The sequence below is a fragment of the Haliaeetus leucocephalus genome, unplaced genomic scaffold (genome assembly GCF_000737465.1).
Source record: "Haliaeetus leucocephalus isolate CR32 unplaced genomic scaffold, Haliaeetus_leucocephalus-4.0 Scaffold138, whole genome shotgun sequence".
Taxonomy (NCBI): Eukaryota; Metazoa; Chordata; class Aves; order Accipitriformes; family Accipitridae; genus Haliaeetus; species Haliaeetus leucocephalus.
The window spans coordinates 2,630,052-2,648,653 of record NW_010972574.1 but is presented as its reverse complement, the minus strand read 5'-3'; the positions used below and the strand labels follow the sequence as shown (position 1 = coordinate 2,648,653).

At 40.5% G+C, this 18,602-nt stretch overlaps 1 protein-coding gene across 1 annotated transcript in view; it reads left to right on the top strand.

The window, feature by feature from the left end:
* Nucleotides 1–9,864: 9,864 nt before the first annotated feature.
* Nucleotides 9,865–18,602, top strand: part of CD44 (CD44 molecule (Indian blood group)) — a 57,303-nt gene continuing 48,565 nt past the window's right edge. The window contains exon 1 of the mRNA XM_010586019.1: nucleotides 9,865–10,004. Coding sequence (XP_010584321.1) covers nucleotides 9,938–10,004 — 67 coding nt within the window. The 5' untranslated portion in view covers nucleotides 9,865–9,937. The remainder of the gene's footprint in view (nucleotides 10,005–18,602) is intronic.

Sequence of the window (18,602 nt, the reverse complement as noted above, 5' to 3'; positions counted from 1 at the left end):
TCATAGTTAAAAAGGTCTAGTCATCTCAGCCATCATTCAGCAAAGATGAGCGTGTTCTCAGAAGCTATTCCACTATGTAGCTGGTATCACAGCAGGACCTTCCTAATGTTCAGCTTAATTTTTTTCTTGTCTGAATTTTATCACTTACTCCAGCTGAGTCTCAGGAGGAATTTTTCCTTGTCTTGCTTGGCCAGACTTCCTGCTTGGCAAAGAACTTCTTACTTGGCAAGGCCAAAGTCTGTTACTGAATAGGCTATTGCTTCAGCCTAAATCCATACCAGCAAAATCTGAAATCCTGCAGAGTCTTGCAAAAGAAAAGAAGAAGGGAGGTGAGGAAAGGACAGACTGCCCCAGACTTCAGTCGGCGATATCCCCTTTCTTATCTGAAAGGCCACAAGTAGTGTTACTGGTAACTTATGACTAAATCCCGCGATGTGCTGTGTTCTTTAGGTAAGCTCACCTCAAGGGGCTAGGGACATGACTTCAGCATAAAGTAGTAGATGGGCAAAGCAATGTACCCAGCTGGTACTTCCATGTGATGTAATGTCAAGCTATGGAGAGGCAGGAGTTCCTGAAAGCTGTAGATCACTACCAGAATGCCGCTGGTCCTAGCTAATTAGGTTTATCTGCAAGGCTAATTGCTTATATGCAATGCTGTACAACTGTGGCTACAATGTTTTCAGCCCTGAAGCAGGCTCAGCTGACAGCAGGCTACAGCTTTCTTTGCTATGCGGATGTGCAAATACATGCTAAACTGCCTGCTCCCTGAGGAAATAAGAGGACCTTGATTCTCCCACAGGAGTGTCAAACAAAGCCATCCGGCCATAGGTTCAGTTTCTCTCTCTGGCCTAGTATTTCCCTGTCTAAGCAAAATGGAGCAACTTCAACGCGAATGTTTGAGAGACACCCAGCTCAAGGGGACCAAACTGTTCACTAGCTAGCGCACACTCTTGGAAGAGCAGCTGTGGTGGAAATGGTCAGCAGGTAAAGGACTTAAATCTGTGTCTTCCACATCGCAGGCAAAAACCCAGTAACATCGAATCCTCTGGACTTACTTACTCAGAGGTGTGTGGTTAGTCTTATAGTCTTAGCTGCATTCTAATTCAGATAATCACAGTCTGAATAATTAAGACTGTAACCTATATTTGCAGTTAGAGAAAAATGATATTTCTATTATCTGAAATTCTCGTACTTAACAATATTGTGCAAAGGATCTGCTGTGCCCTCTACATGATGCACCCGTATTTTGAAAGGAAATGAGTAATCTCTTGAGACATGCAATCTGAACCTCCTCAGACATTCAGTAAGAGTTTCTGGCTGCATGTGACTAGCAGCATGTGGTGTATTTTTACCTTTTGATTTCTCAGTTTTCTATGAGTGCTTCAATTAGTTCTCTAATGGGCTAAGCTAGAAAAAGTGCAAAGTATTCTGAAATTGCTAAGTTCAGCAAAGACTGGGCCATGTGAACAGGGTTTCAGATATCCGTCTGTAGAGAAACGTGTGATTAAGAGAGGAAAAACTAGCTAGGCTGGGATTGAAGAACTGAATTTTAATATGGGAGGGAGAAGTTAAAAAGGAATCCTTAAATAGTTGAGATAAGCTTTAGTATCCTTGTATCTTTATTTGAACTAGACTGTTGAACATTCATAGCCTGTCTATCTCACATCTATGCCCCTTGAGATATGCCTCGTATAATTCATCACTTAGGGAGCAATACATTTGTAAGAGTTGATGTAGATCTGTGCTTCCTGGGCTAGCTAACACCAAACAGTGACTTTCTTCCTGTAAAAGGGAAAGAAGCTTTGCAGGAGTGCACTCAACAGATTCCATTTTGTCCCAAGACTCAAAAAACTGTTTAGTGTGATACTCTTTTTGTGGTACTGGATAGCAGTTCCTGCTTGCTGAATAGTGGTGTGCAGAGTTTATTATAGTACCAGATCTATCAGACTAACTGGACAGTTTTTTCATCCTTCTATTATCTCTGCCTCTCCTACCCATTACCCTAGGGAAACTTTTCATTAATTCTTGTAACAATTAAAGAAGGGTTGGTTATAGAAAGCAAACTGAACGGAGTATGAATCCCAGCTAAAGCTTTATGTATATAAACATCTTTATCTTAATGTATCTTGCAAAAGATAGGAAGAGGGACTTTTTCCTGATGGGACTGCCAGGTACAATGGACAGCAGATAAACTGCAGACTCTCTTATTAGTTCTCATATCCATTTGTGTATCACTGAATTTGCTCTCATACCATATCTTTGAAATCTCAGATGACTCAGACATAGATCATTTCTTGTGAATTCAGTGCAAGTTGGCTGAAACTTTAACATCTCAAGGAGTCTTAATAGCTTTCCAGATCTGACTTGTTCAAAATGCTGTTCAGACATGACCTGCTTAATCCTTCCAACACTTCAATAAAATGTTTAGCATATATAAGTAATGTTTTAGAGGGGAACAAATAACTCATAATACTTCATTTATTGCCGGTTGTACATTTCTGCAACTTAAAACTTTGTGAACACATTGCAAATATTTTAGACATGCATTATTCGGAAGAATCTGGTAAATTCCTGAACAAATGTTTTCTTTACCAATGAATCACGAATGATTGAAAAAGTAGTATGCAGGAACCAAAAAATGATATGGGGTTGGTTAGCAATGATGATCTTGTGATAGTGTGTCATTTGATGATTTGTGTATTTATATAAATCCCCAGCATAGTGCAAACATTGTAATTTACAATTGCATAAAACATTGAATTTCTTTTTTTCTGTATATAATTTCCGTCTGGCTAATATCTCTTGCTGGTAGATCCTGTCACCTCAAAAATCCCTCAAAAGGCAACCCAAAAGGACTGCAACTGAATGCAAGCACATTTTCAAAATCATAATTCAAGGTAATATTTTCTTCTTAACTTCAGTAAGATATTGTCACTCAATATTACTAAAGAAAAGACAAAGGAAATAAACCACAAGTAATATCAGCTTTTGGTCAGTAAAAAACATACATTCTCAAACACAGCTGTGTTATTCTGGGTGTGTAATGAAAGATATGAACTTCAATACATAATGGAATTATTACCAACTATGTAATAATATCCCAAATGAGTGTTTAATTTTCATTTCTAAAATATTGGCTTTCATTGTTACTTAAGCCAAGTTGTTAAGTAGGCAATGGGTGTGTGGTCTAGTGTGACAATTCCCAGTTCTAAGATAAACTCACTGTGTTGTAATAGCGTTCAGCTCCTCCCTTACCTATTTCTCTACTAGAAATTCAGAAACAGGGGAATGTGCAAAACCAGAGTTTCTGTGTCACTAATTTTATGAAATCTATTTTCTGTGCCTCTGTCCCAGCCTCACACAAAACTCCTGCCTGCAGAGTCACCCAGAATTACCTTCTTTTGCTTACTTATATAGAGAAAGCAATTTCCTTCAGATATTGTTTATTTTCCTTGACAATTCCCACATAAATTATGTAGAGCTCAAAAATGAAAAGCGCTTTCCTAACTGCCACCTCTACACACTCCGAGTGAGCTTCAAGGGACAAACTGGGGGGGGGTCCTGCCTTGTGCGTCCTCCATCTGTGGAGGGGCACTTAATGCCATTTGGACCTGAAGCACCTCCTCGGGCTCCCTGTTTTCCAGCTGGGCTCTGGGAGACAGCTGTCCTGGCTTTGTCTGGGTATGCCCAGGCAGAAAGGACCAAATCTTAGTAAACAAGCTGCTGCTGTTGCACCAGAAGGAGCCAAGTTCATTGATTCCTGGCTATGTTCAACCTGTAGAACTTGTAGGGTTTAAAAATAATTTTTTTGGGGGGGGAAAGGGGGAAATGGTAGTTGCTGCTGATGTCTGCACATCCAGCAAGGCAAAAGGACTGCCCGTTTGAGGAAGAAGATGCTACTGCCGTAGCAATGCATTACCTAAAGCCATATAAGTGGGGCAGACTGCTTGGCGTGTAGGTTACCTAGCAAGTTTAGCAGTCCAAAACCTAGCACTGCTGTCAGCCTCCTCCCCCTGTGCATCGTATGATGTGCACACACCTGCACCTTTCCTCCTAGAGCCTGACTAGAACCAGCTATTATCTTTGTCTCTGAAAACAAACATGCCTATTATGGTCTAAAATTAGGATACTTTTCCTTCCCTTCCACCTTTCATAGGGGTCATCAACTGACTAACAGGGAGACTGCTGAAATTCAGTAAGTTTCTGTTTATACACAGACCAGGTCTGGTTTTAGCGTTCTTCATAACTGGAAAAGACAGGCTTAACTACTCATTCCCACACTGCTATGTTTAGGCATAGCCTAAATGTGGCTATGTTATATGTGGCTATGGCAAGACTGGCACAAACAGACATGGTGTGAACAGAAATTGTTCCATGAATGAATCCAACTAAAATTTGGTTTTTACTTTCTTTAGATAGGAAAATATTTTATCAGTGGCTATAAATCCAATGTAATCCCTCTAGCCTCTCAGATTATATATATACAGGGAAAAAAAGTAACAAAGTATGCAGAGTTATCATAATATAGATACTAGGACTAAACCAAACACTGTTCACAGCTGGCTTGACTCAAAATTCCTCAAAATCAGTAGAAAACTTCCCTTGACTTTGAACGGCTCTGGTCAGGTCCATATTAGGCATAAGAACCCGTAAGGATTTATCTGTAGCTACAGTTAACAGTTTGCTTATGCAAATATCAAGTCTTTCCTGAGTTTGCGAATGTTTGCATTTTGTAAAGCTCACCTGCTCTTCTGGAGCTTTAAATGTTTGATTTAATTATTCCAACATGCTGCATAGAAGGGAGAGTGGATGAGAAAGGATGGGGGCTAAGAAAAAGGAGAAATGAGTGGAGACAAGAGAGAGAAGTCAAGAAGCAAAATCAGAAGGAAGAGAATGGAAGGACAGTGGGGAGGAGAGTGAGGGAGACGAGAAAGAGGTGGCCCGATATAAGCTTAATTTACCTATCATCCAACTGCAAATGAAGGAAATGAAAGGGGGAATACAGCACGCTTAGCGCAAAGATAGCAGCTCATGCTCGGATGTATTGGTTTCCAGGCTCTTGTTGCGTGGTGTGTGTTGGGAGGGCCATCCAGGGGGAGGGAGGAGCAGAGGCAGAAACCACCCACAGAGAAAACACATCTCCCTTTCTTCCCTCGGTTCCCCCGGTAGTCCCCCCAGCCCTCTCCACAGCTGCCCGTGGCTCAATTAGTCCCTAATGCATTCAGCACGTCCGTGCTGCATGCTTGGACATCTGTCAGCAGCTGCTGCACGCAGGTTTCCTGCCCCATCTCCAACGGTGACGGAGTAACTAACTGGGTCTAGTGGTGCGAAAGTTGCGACCGGGGACCGATGCTGTGATCTCCTGCCCGCGCTCTGCCGGGAGCCGTGGGGGTCAGCTGGGGACTGAGGGCTTTGGGACAGGACTAGGAACAGGAAAACTGGTGGGGCCACATGCTCTGCTGCAGGAGAAACCTTGCTGCAAGGAGTTTCTTACCGGCCTACTTGAGCGATTCTGGCTATTAAGATTTTTGCCTGTGTTGGATTAGCGAGTTGTTTAGGGATCTGGGGCAAACCAGTAAAACAGGCTGATGAATCCGTGTGGTAGGTGCCAATCTGGGTTGCTGCCTTTTTCAGAAGTAAACAACTAGGAGCCATTGTTCATCTTCCTAACTCTCTGCAGGACACAGGCTGTAAATTACATCCAGGAACAAAAGGTTGATGGGAGTAGAACCGGGTGCCCAACTTCCCAAGGGAGTGCTTTGCCCTCCAGCCAAAAGAGTAGCTTTTCTGGCTTAAACCAGCACAGGCTCTTCTTATGCCTTCCCATCAGCACTCAGAGCCCAAGAAAAGTGTGCACTGCAGGATTTGCTGCACTGAAGTATTTACAACCATTTCCATTTACAAAACCTGGTTTCAGGGTTGATCATGGCAATTAAATCGGGTCTGAAATGCAGGAAGCAAGATTGCAATCTAGGGACACAGGAGGAAATGTTATTAAAAATACCATATCTTATTGGGATTACAGTTAAATGAGTATAAAATCCTCCCTCAAAACTGATTTACAGCCAGTCTCACAGACCAGCTGTAGTCTATGCAGAATGTACGCTGCCATGACCAGAATTACCTAATGAGATTTGTGCTTTTTATATTCACCAAGACTATGTTCTTCAACTCCCCCTAACAAGCTTGACATTTCCACCAAAATACGTTCAGAAAAGGATTTTTTTTAAATTAAAAAAAAAAAAGAGTATTTCTGCTGATAATAGGAAAAAAAAAGGTTTTCAAATTAGGAGCTTCCTTTTTTTGAAGTTTCTGTTTTTTACAATAGAAATGCCAGCTATTTTGACAGAAACAAATTCCATTCTACCCACCTTCCAATTGTCTCCATTTGATAGTGAAACCAATATCCATTAGTGTCATTTTTTTCACCATAAGTTCAGGTATGTTCACTTTCTGGTCTGTCCATGTAATAAAATCCAAATAAACATACATTATAGGGAGACATCGCCCCACTGAATTCAGTGGAATTTTGGCCTTTGACTTCAGCTAGGCCAGAATTTCATCCTCTACGGGGATTCCCGCAAAAACATCTCTTTATATCGCTGTAAGCCATGCCTCTTCCTTTTCTAGGGCTCCAACACATACTCCCTAATAGGATTTTTATCAAAATTAACTGGTGCTGGCTACAGTTCACGTATGTGATAAAATCATGAATGAGTTATTTTGGTGTTCCTGTGCTAATTGCACCATCATAGGTTCAGTATCCACTGTGTCAAAGGCTTCACAGAAAAACACTTTAAAATACTGGGGGTTTATCCTTTTTAGTTGTATTGTTTCCTTCTCTTTCGAAAACTTAATTCATTTGGTACCGTTTATTAGTTTACAAATTTTTAGTGCCAGTAATTTAACTGCTTGTTGCCAAGGGAGCAAGAAAATTCCAAAAGCTCAAACATTTAACTATGTGATTTGTGTTGTTAACAATAATGTCATGGGAACAAATCCACAAAAACTGATAGGCTCAACTTAAAGTGATGCACTGCTGCATTTCCTCAGCTGAAGATTTGCTTTAGGATTTTTCTGTTCCTATATATTAAGATTATCCCAAGCTAAAGAAAAAGTTCTGTATTTCTCACAAAGAAACCCCCCAAACCAAAAAAACTTTTCCCAGAGCTGTACATCTCCTTTGACTAAATTTTCTGGGTAGCATCAGGTCCTGCACCTAGGCTAAATTTGGGCTGCACTCTTCCTCAGGCCAACATATTTTAGGGGAGAAATTCCATGTTTGGGTGGGAAAGAAGGAAATGTTTTTGTGTCAGCCTTTTTATTTTTTTGTTAATGGCAGCTCTTTGAAGTGATCAGTGCATTGGAATGCAAGTGTCTGTCCTAGGCTGGCATGTAAGCAGGCAGATGGCATGTGAAATGGACAAACTTACATGTTATATACATACAGTTCATTAAGTACTTCTGTGGTTTATCACATGAAATGACGTACTGTGATGAGTTATTTTTCTTGTATACATCTGTCTTTTCCTTTTGCATTAGGTATTAGCACATCCATGCACCTGGTCTAAATATGCCTAATCTTAGCCCAATTTTATAGGGCAACAAGCAAGACAGAGACTTTCTGAAGTGGAATACCACCCACCCCCGCCAAACACACGCAGAAGTACTGAGAAGCCTAAGATGCATATCAAAAAATATTCAGTATTGAGAAAACAATGTGTTCATAATCTGATGTCAGAATGGCTAGAATTAGAAACTTCTGACCATGAAGAGACTAGGAATTTCCACTTCTGGTAAAATATGACTTTTGCCTCTGTAACACTTGCCCACGTCCCTGAAATGGCCATTGTTCTCCATTTACCTGCGCCAAAAGAAACTTGTTTTCATTTTTTTTATTCCATATAATTATGAATACAGGACAATAACAGAGAGGTATTTTATGTTCATCAAAAAAATAAGACTGAAAGATAGCTAATTTTTAATTAAATATTCCATTCTTTTGTTTCATCTATGGGGGTGAATTTTAAAAGTCATTTAACTCTTGAAGAAAAAGATATGCTTAGTAAGCTGTCACGTCCCAAAGTTGAAGCGACTCAGGTTCGTGGATTTCCTTTGTCAGAATTAAGGTGAAACAACACCAGGGGAGTTCAAACAACAATCAAGTAAGCTTACAACATAGATTAACTGTGCACCAGCATTTTAAATCCCGCTAAACTTCATTCATATATTTTGATGCCAAAATGTCTATAGCTATAAACCTACAGAAATTCACAGAACTATTTCTTTTTCGCTACTATAAACAGTAAGGTGTATAGGAGATTGTTTTTTCCTTGCTTTTAAAACCATTTGTTTAAAAAAAAATAATAATAACGTATTCACTAAATAAAATGTGTTTTATCTGTAACTTCAAAGTTGCTAGCTTCTTAATAAAAAGATCCTCTGTGTTTTAAGGAAAGATTTTCACTTTAACCTTGTCCCATCAGATATTTTAGACCTGTAGGAAAAGCCTGTTGGAACCTGTTGCTAAAAATCTGGCTGATTGAGGAAAAGATAGCCAGCCATCTCTAAGTCAAAAGTCAAAGAAAAGGCAAAGTCCTGAAAACCTCTTTGTGTAATGTTCTTGTGCCTGTGGCTGGAAAGACCTGTCTGTATTTTTCCATTGTTTGTGTTAACAGAGATTAAAAATTAATGAGAAAATCCTTTCAAGTGGGAGGATTGACAAAACGGTAATCTGATATAGGATTATTCATTTCAAATTTGCCAAGTGAAACTGAAATCAGGCCATTAGGGTTGTCAGTCATTGCCACATGTTGGTTATTAAAGGTGAGGTGTTCTGGCTTTGGTGGTCCCTGATCATTCCACTGCACGCAAACCACTGTCACAATTCTGTAGCTCTGAAGAGAGGCCACTGTATGGAGACACCCTGAGAAATCGCTAAGGCACACGACAGATGTGCCTTTTGCTCGTCTACAGAGGCTCTGAGGTTTTCAACAGGGGTTTCATGTGGCATCTAGAGTCACACAACCCCCCACGCTGCAATGAACATATGCCTCTCGGGAACCGAGACCTTGTCTGAATGTCAAAGACTGTCATACGTCCTCATCCTGTGTCTCTACTTTGCAAATTGGGAACAGGAGGAATAATTCCTTCCACACCTCATACCATCAGTACAACAAAATATCAGCCTTGCTCCCCAGTATCACTGCTGGCACTGGCATTAGTTACCACTTTTGTTGGAGCAGCCCGTGCAGAGAAGCCAAGGGTAGAACGGGCTGTGGGAGACTAAACCGCCTCAACTTACCTTCTGCATGAGGTTGTCCTCCACGGACGAAGAGAAACATTTTAGAAAGGTTCATTCCAGAGCAGGCATTTTTCTTGCTCTATATTGAACTGCAAAAAGAGAAAGTGGTGAGATGGGACAAAATAACCAAAATATTTTGGGGAAACCTCCAGGCAGTTGTAGATGCTTTGCTGGAGTTCAGAAACTCCAGTGCTTTACGTTCACCTGGTTTGCAGTGAGAAGATTTTAAAGCGCAGGAGGGGAAGCTTATAGCAAACAGTGCCTTTCTGAGCTAACTCACGAGAGGTTACACAAATTTTCCTGCAAGCGCAGTAAGTATAACTTTTGACTGTAGTTGTGTAAGAAGAGGAGGTTGAGTGCCTCTTTAAAACTCGAGTGTGGCTGCTTAGCCAGTAGTAACTCTCCTCCCACCCCCCCTTCTTCCACTGCTGGGTAACTTTTGTTGCAATATGGGTGTGACTTTTGATGGAGCTCCCCTCCCAGTTATGTCATTACTTCAGTTCCTTTGAATCAGAATAAAAAGTGCAGCGAACTTCAGACTCATTGACTGCAGACTTAACAAGTGTCGGGGCTTTTCTTCTTTCCACGGTTTGCAAGGATCTCTGGTTTTTGCAAAACAGTTCCGAGAAAACAATGGCCAACTTCTCCTTATGGGCAACTTTTGGATTATGTTTGCTGAAGCTTTGTCTAACAGAAACACGTAAGTTTTTTATGAATGAAAACATGGTTGCTAATAAGTTTATGCTCGAGACAGCAAGAGCTCTTCTCTGCTAGATAGCTAACAGCTTTCTTGCATCTATATAAAGTTTTATTATTTGTAAGAGTTATCAGAGATGCTTTAGAACTGTAACCTCACTTGTGCTGGTCTGTACAATCACGGAAAGCTCTGTATTGCTTCTAAAGGGCAATTCCAGATCTATAAAAAGTGAATTGTAGGTCATTAAATTTAAGTTTAAACTAAGAACAGAAGTACATTAGGGAACTTAGAATAGCTCTGGTAAAGCTCAGTTCGACAACGTGACTGCTGTTACATACTTAATTTGCTCTCCCAGCCCCGTTTCAGACAGCAGAGAAAAGAGGGGGGGTTGAGGGGGATGGAGAGGGACACACACCTCCCCCCCCAGCATACAACTGCATTCTTGGTTTTACATGGGCTGAACTAACAGCTAATACATACGGCATTTGGACACAGCATTGCTGAACAGAAGCAAAAGTGCAGCAATCTGTGACTGAAATTTGGAAAGCTTTTATGCCAAGCGTGCTTGTTTCTGACTTCCTAAAGTTTCTTTGGGGTTCACTGACAAGATTTTGGAACAAAGGGGGTTCGAAGTGACCACAAAATTCAGTTGTTTCTCAATTAACTTTCTGTAGCTTGCTTATCTGCTTCAAATATTTGTATTTAAAATGAAACGTTAATACAGAGAAAAAAATAAACGTTTTGCGTCCAAAATGACAAAACGCTTTTGAAATTTCACATGGTGCAGGCTCAACTGTGTTTGAGGGAAATGGCCATGCTTTTAACAGACTCTCCCTGTGACAGCAGCTGCCTCGAGGCATTTTGTGGTTAGGGATACCAATTATGCTTCTACATTATTTTGCTACTCATTGGTTCCAGGAGTCTAACGAAATACATTTTTCAGAGCCATTGTCACCCAAGGGCTGTGTGTGTGTACAGTAAATTCGTATTTCATTAGTTTGAGCAGCAGTAGATACTTCTGTAAAGGTTGCAGCGCTGCCGGGCTGTGGATGGGTGTGTCGAGTGAACAGTTCCCAGCGCATCTGAGATAGCTGAAGCGCCCTCATCACTTTTCTTTCTGAAATTGTCTGCCAATTGTACCAAAATGCTCTTGCTATAATCAGGTATATGGATAAAGCCCTTAGAGAAAGGGCAAGGGTACTGTAAACAAATAAAGTATGTCTGAGATGCATTTAAAACCTTGGCTTGGTCCAAGTCTATATGCTGTATAAGCATTATAATTATTTGGTTACCACCTGCTCAACTGATTTCTCCTTTTATGAGCTGCCAGGAGCATCCTAAAAGAAGCAGGGTCTGCACTGACTCTGGGAGCAATGCACTTTTTACAGTGAGACAGCAGAAAACCCTATCTTCTAGTCTTCAGCATAGTTACAAAAAGTATGTCAAACTTCACATATGCCCCACAGGGAAGATTCTTTAATGGCTTAGCAAGGTATTAGACTGTAGCTACAATATATTTTAGTTGGTATGCGGTACATTCCAGTATGACTTTGTAGTCAGTAATGACTTCAAAACAGCAGTTGGTGGTGGTTTTATTTTCTTTTTTAAATCAGTGGCTTTGCTGTGTATCAGAGAGTAGTGGCCATTGCTGTTGGGAAACACCTTGCTTGAAGACAAAATTCAGATCTGCTCCTGAGTTGGAATTTTGATTCTTTTGGTACAGAATTTCACAGAATTAGAAAGGACCTGAGATTACTGTTAACGTGATTACTAAAGGAAAAATGAGATATAGAGAGCAGCTGAAAAATTTACTCATCCTGAGTTCTGTGCATTTGTGACCATACTGACACATGAGCAAGGTGTACGCGTGGTATTGATGTGAATTTTGTTGTCTAAGGGGTCTGAATCCATGAGGATATAGATGCTGACATCTTGGTTAATGATGATTCTGGAGGAGATAATCCCCTGTGAGCATTATGTATTTCTAAAAATATTTCTCTCAAAGTTTTCCCTGATTAACACAAAGTGAATCCTAGAATTTTGACCCCCAGACTGGAGGAAGCTGGAATACAAGTAGCGGTAAAGATGAAATGAAAAGAGGGAGAATGAGTCCAACAGTGTGAGAAAGGAGTTTAGCTATTAGCATTGGAGAGGTTGCCAGACTCTCAGGGCTACTGTGGCTATCAGTCAGTCACAAAGGAAGGGGCCAGCCTGCCTCTTGGCTTATATGTCATGTAAATTTGTAAATAAGGAAGTTTGAAGAAGCTCTTTGTGCTAGTTTATTTTCACTTAGTCCTTACAGTGTGTGTCTTGGCTATTTTCCCAAAGCTGCAAAGTAACTAGACTTTATTAAAGTTCAAGTGAACTTCCATCATCGTTTAATGGAAAGGTTATATACCTGCCCCTGAAATACTCTCACACACAGAGCCAACAAACCATGGCAGAGGACTGTCTTGCAGTCTTTGGAGAAATGTTTGTTGATTCTTCAGTTCACCACAATGCAGCACCATTACCTTGAAAACAGAAGTCAGAGAAAGCCTTAATGAGGAAAGATAGCATCATACAATTCAGGAAGAACTTTTTAAACTAAGTGCTTTTAAAAAGGACTGGTAGCTCTAGCCAAGGTTAAATGAAATGTTCCCCCATATCTAGAGTGTCTTTCTTTCCAGAACGGTTCCCATTGACTTTATAGGCCAAGACTTGAGGACAGTAGTAATATTGCATTTAATCATCTAGCACCTAAATGTGCATGAAGTTCTACTGTAGCAAGAATGTGCTAGCAGGATGAGATGTCCTGAGCTGCTGATAGACACGTATAAACAGCAGAGAGAATCATGAGCTCATTACTGGTAAAATACTTGTAGAAAAGATGGGTTCTCAAGAATTTCATGAAGGGGTAAAAAAAAAAGCTTTCATTGAAGGACAACTGCCATTTCAAATGAAAAAAAATATGGAAGAGAGCAGGAAAATATAGTGCAGAAAGATGTAGATCTCCAAGGGATGTTTGGTTGTGTGGCAAGGAACATTGATGGGAAAACAACTAAAATTATTTATACAGGCAGCATTAAGTCTTGAAGAATTTAAGTTAGAGAAGAAATCTGAAATGTATCCAAGCAAGAATCTAGTGTAAACCTCTGCAGACATTTCCACTAATTTGGATAGCAACTGTCAGGAACAGGGGAAAATAAATGAGGAATAAAAAAAGGTAACATCAGCAATCAAGTTAACGTATAATAGGAGTGGAGCCTATAGATATGTGAAAAATTAGAAAAAGTAAAAGCTGCATTGCTGACATGGCAGAGGAAAGAGCTCTGGTGAGCTCTGTGGGATATGGGTTAATTAAAAAGCAAACGGCAAACAATGCAGGATGGCAATGTTCTTGCCAGAGAAGAGATGGTATTCAGAGGGAGTGGCTAGACAGCAACAGTAATTTGGTTTGCAAATAGGTTGCTAAGAGACATTGTTTTTAAGGAGAGATTAGATAGACTAGATGAACATCTTTAAAGGACAGTTTGGGTATTGGCGATTGTGCTACTGGGTAAGAAAAGGGAGTAGAACATCTCTGGTAACTGTTTCTTCTTTGATAAAAGGATAATTTCAGTTCTGAATGTAGTTGACTGGTAGTGGAATACATTGTAGAGAAGCAGGGCAAAGAATGATGTAGAGCTTCTTATATATAAGGAGTGATAAGTCAGCCCAAGAACTTAGAAGTTTTTCAGAATTCTGGAGATGCTGTAAGAAGGCTTCTCCATTAGCTTTCTGGTCTTTTTGCTTCACATTTCTGCTCCTGCACTAATGGATAAGTGTTTAAAAATACAGTCAAGATAGAAAATGATAATTCTCAACTTCGTATGACATATATTCTGTTATTTACAAAACTTTTTTTTTTTTTTTAAAGAGAACCCTATGCAAGAGAGTGAGGGAAAGTGTTCTCCCAAACTCTCCTCTACAATTGCTTTTTCAGGACCAAGGCCAAATGTAAATAGTTACCTGTGAACTATAACTTCACAGAGAGGATAATCATGACACAAACATGACCCACCACAGTAATCTTGCCTACTTTGGAAACAATACAACATTGTACTGGAACAATTAACACTGTTCAAACCACATGATATTTTAGCATCAGCTGGTAACTGAAAGCATGTTTTATCAAATTTCATTTTTCAGTACTAAATCGAATTCTTAGACTAGAGAAGTTCAAACTTCCACTTGAAGGCCAGCGAAGTGAGAAGAGCAAGACAGAAGTCAGCAACATGTCTCTGATACATGCATCATGGTTGCGACCAAGTAAAACCCACATCTACAGTCTATTTTGTTCTTTGCCTTTACCTGGAAGGGTTTCTTAGGGATATACCTGGTGGCTTGGACTGTTCTCCATGGGTTGTCGCCAACTGTAGGCGTGAAGCCAGTTTGGCATAGCCGCTAGTCATTTTCCAGACTAGATCAGAAGTTCATCAGCTGTTAACATGCAGTTGTCTCTCACTCCCAGGGAGGTAATAATTATCTCAAAGCCATCAGACACTGTCATTATCAGTGACCATTATGGCTGCTGCTAATACTGGTGGCAGAGGGGATTGTGTCAGTCCTGGGTGTTTATCAGCGTCCTCCCTGGCAAATCACAGGCCTCCCTACGGTGGCATCAGCAGTAGTATCAGTAGCAGCTGGCTGCTGGAGCTGGCCCCACCCAAGGGACGGCGGAGCAGCTCGTCCTAGGAGTGAGTTTGCAGGCAGTAATGTGAAATGGCAACTGAGAGAAAGAGGGGTTTTCCTTGGAGAATCTCTTCAGTCACACTGAAAGTTCAGCTAATTAAGATTTAAAGTTCAAACCTCCGTGACTGTTTCCTGCCTAACGAAACCTGCAGTCATTTTTGGAGTCTGTGCCTACAGTTAAGAACATAATTGAACTCTCTTTTGTACGCACTGGCTTTGGGACTTTCCAGTTCCTCTGCGTGACAACACTGGCTGCATTATATAATGCAGCAACTTATTTCAGTACAAAAACCTTCAACCCTCACATTGTGAAACAGGAAAAAAAAAAAAAAAGGAGTTGAAGAATAATCTACAATTTTAGCAATTGCTAACATGGAAGCTCAAGCAACCATGCCAGTTCAAAGTAAAAATCACAGAGAAAACCTGAATTTTACTTATATTTGCAGTTTGAAAAATAGATTGCTTCGCTTTTTTCTTTCTTTCTATTGATGACTGAGCTAGGCTTAGTAGCTGGAAGCTCTAAGAGACTGCGTTGTGTCTTTGAAAAAAAAAACCTCAGACACGCAGCAGCTGTGGTAAAACTTCCGTCTCTGTTTCTGCTGATGATACTGTTCCAAAAGCAATGTGAGATGGTTATAAAAGAGGTTGCCAGGGTACAGGCTGACAGCTGCCTAGAAAAAGGGCATTAGCCAGCAATCATCAACTATACAGTTAATGTGTGTTTTACTAAATACTTGCTTTCGTAAATAAGAAACTGCCTTTGACAGAACGTCTAATAGTAAAAAAATCTGCTGCGACGTAGCTTTTGTTGATTATATATGTCTCACAGTGGCAGCATGTTAGCAAAACAGGTTCTCAGAAGTATATTTCCCTAGGGGGCTTTTTTATTGTTATTTTTGTTAATGGATAGGTGTCTGTAAAGAAGCAGGGTGTGGTATGTGTGGGTAGATGTAATGAATAGTTTCTGTATGCATTCCCATGCAGAAGTGAAAGGTTAGCTGGAGCTCGGTGTATGGTCTGTGGCCACCCAGGACCCTGTGGGCAGATGTGAGCGAGCTCTGTCCAGGTAGCGAGCAAGCTGCTACACAAACCAGGGTCTAAAAGTGAGGCGCCAACCTTGAGTTGGCAGCCTCTCTGAGAGAACAGACCCTGCCACCGGGAAGGCTTATCAGCGAGGGACTGGTATGACACCCGCCAGAGCAGCAGGACTGCAGCCCTTTTCAGAGAGCAGGCAGAGCCCGCAGGCCCACTCCAAACAGACTAAGCAAGCTGGCGGCTGCTCTTTCTACAGCATGGAAATGCAATAGCTCAACAGTGCCACAGGGGTGATTGAGATGGGAGTGATTAGTCGTTTACCTACTCTTTGCCATTGGCTGGTGCACGTCTTCTAGACAAGATGGAGTACTCCTAGTGGCGAATGAGGATTCTAAGACGGTGATACAGTACGTCACTGCCAGGGGAAGCCAGGTCTTCCCAACTCCAGCAAGGTGCTCTGGGTGAAGCTTCTGCACAGGGAATATGGAATAGTTAACTGGGCAGGTTCAAGGGAAAGTAGTATTTGCCAGTTATAAAGAAACATGATTCATTAATAATGAAGACACTGAAGGTGAGGCCTGACCTCATCTTAATGTTTTGCTTTCACTCACTTCTGTATTCCTCCTCCTCCTGCTTGATTAGGTGTCCTCCATTAATTTACATGTCCTTTCCCTTTTCCATCATTCACTTATGCATGTAAGTGTAGAAAAAAAAGCCTCATTTGCTAACAAGTATTCATATTTATAAATGTAGGGTTTTGTTCTCTGTTCCTATATAATGCTTATGCACAAATCCAACATATAGGAACATTTAGAACATGGAAGTGAAATAATATGTATTCTGTTCAAATCAATTTCTCCAGTAGCAGTGCTATAAAAGACAGATAAAAATTTTCTTTGTTGCTCTGACAGTTTTATCCTGTTTATTTGTGTGCTATCTGTACATGCACTGAAGACAGGCAGCTGTTTTGATTTTGGTAGCACAGTGAATGCGAAGTATAGTTTTCTTAAGAAGTTCTTATTCAAGACTTATCTTTTTACGATTAGGGATGTCTGAAGCTGTTTGCCAAATGAGAACTGACTTAGATCTTTTGTCCTACTGTCAAACTTAACACTTCTTTAGGTTCAAGAACTTTAGAATTTATTTAATAATCAACTGAAGAAAAATGTCTTAAATTTAGTCAATTTTCTCTCCTGTTTGAAGCAATACTTCCTGCTGATAACTATCAGCTATTGTCTTGAGATCTTGGAGGTATTGGTACGGAAAGGCTTGATGCTCTGGGAAAGCCGAATGCCAAGAGACATAAAAAGACCCAGCAAGTCAGAGGAGGAGCCAAGAACAGACTCACGTTCTCTAACCTGAAGGTGGGCCACCTGGTCAGGATGCCAGAAGTCCACGTGGCTAGCATGTTACAAGTCCAGAGAAGTTTGGGTGTCACTGTGCAGCAGCTAGGTGTATCCAGGTGGTACCCAGGTATATCTTCTAAATGTCCACGTCTTCTTTTGAACAACTTTTTCTGTTTCTCGCACCTATTTACTATTTTCCCCACTAATCAAACTCCGCATCTCTGGGACACCTGGCTGAAGCAGTCCAATAAATCTGATAGACTCTTGTCAGCCTGTGTCTGTGGTAGAAGGTTATATCCATTTGATCCAGCAAAACTTCTGCTCAGCAGCTTAGTCATTCTCAGGCAAAATGAAATGTAGAGGCCAAGTTCTTCTTCCAAGACACAGGCCTCAGAGAAGACTCAAATGACAAGAAAATTATCTTATTTATATTTTTTATGATTTTCTTTTGATTTGAGCCTAACGTGCTGGCACTGACTTACTGTCATTGTGTTCAACGTCAGGTTAATAAGGCAGGACCACCCAGTGACTTCAGAAGATTGGTATTAACAAACTATCACACTTACATTGCACTAGCAAGAGTCACTTTGGGTTCTTGGGAGGAGCAAAAACTCTTCTTGGACAGAAAATAAAAATACTTTTCTTGAAATCTCATATTGAGCTCTACACTCTTAAAATTCTCTTTTCTAGAATGTAACAAAATCATTTTATAGCCTACAGATAATAGATACTTGGTGGTTCCAGTTCATCACTGAATGGGCACAGCTAAGGTTTTAGACAGGCAGTTATCCAATTCACAATTCTTGTATTAAAAGCAGTAACAGGCAGACATTTTGAGCATGTGAGACACCTTGCCGTGGTGACTGCCTAGAGAGGAGTTTCTTTCCTGCTTTTGTGGCTTGCCTCAGAAAACCCTGATTTGCTCGCTGTTGTGGTGTAAAATGTTGCAGAGCTCTTCTCAGAGTGTGGATGATAATTTTTGTGTCTCCTGACATTTCTAGTAAATCAGTCCTATTCATTCTTTTTCTTATGGCTGTATTTCCTGGCTGCTTGTTGTGTGGGAAAAGATCACAGTAGTTTTGCTTTATTGTCTCAACATCTCCTTGACCTGCCAAGTCTCACACATTATCTAGTAGTGATATAGTTCAAGTTCACCCTGAACAGCGCACAGCATTAACTGGCTTTTGAAACAGTGAAGCAGAGGAAATCTTAAAGCATCATGGAAGGGTAAGACCAGCACAGTTACTCAGTTTTTTCAGAGCATCTCTAGGCATAAGTACTAGACAGCATTTTCTGTTTCTGTTCATGTGGGTTAGAGAAAAGCCCAATCGTCCATTTTTCCAGGAGGAGGCATATCCTGTGACTTGGAGATTATTAAGACCAATGACTGAATCCAAATTTGTTTTCTGTTAACGCTTTACTGAGAGTATATTTTTATGCAGGTAGTTTGTATAACAAGTAGTTTGTGTTTCTTTCTGGAGCTGGAGATCTTTTTTCTTCTTCTTTT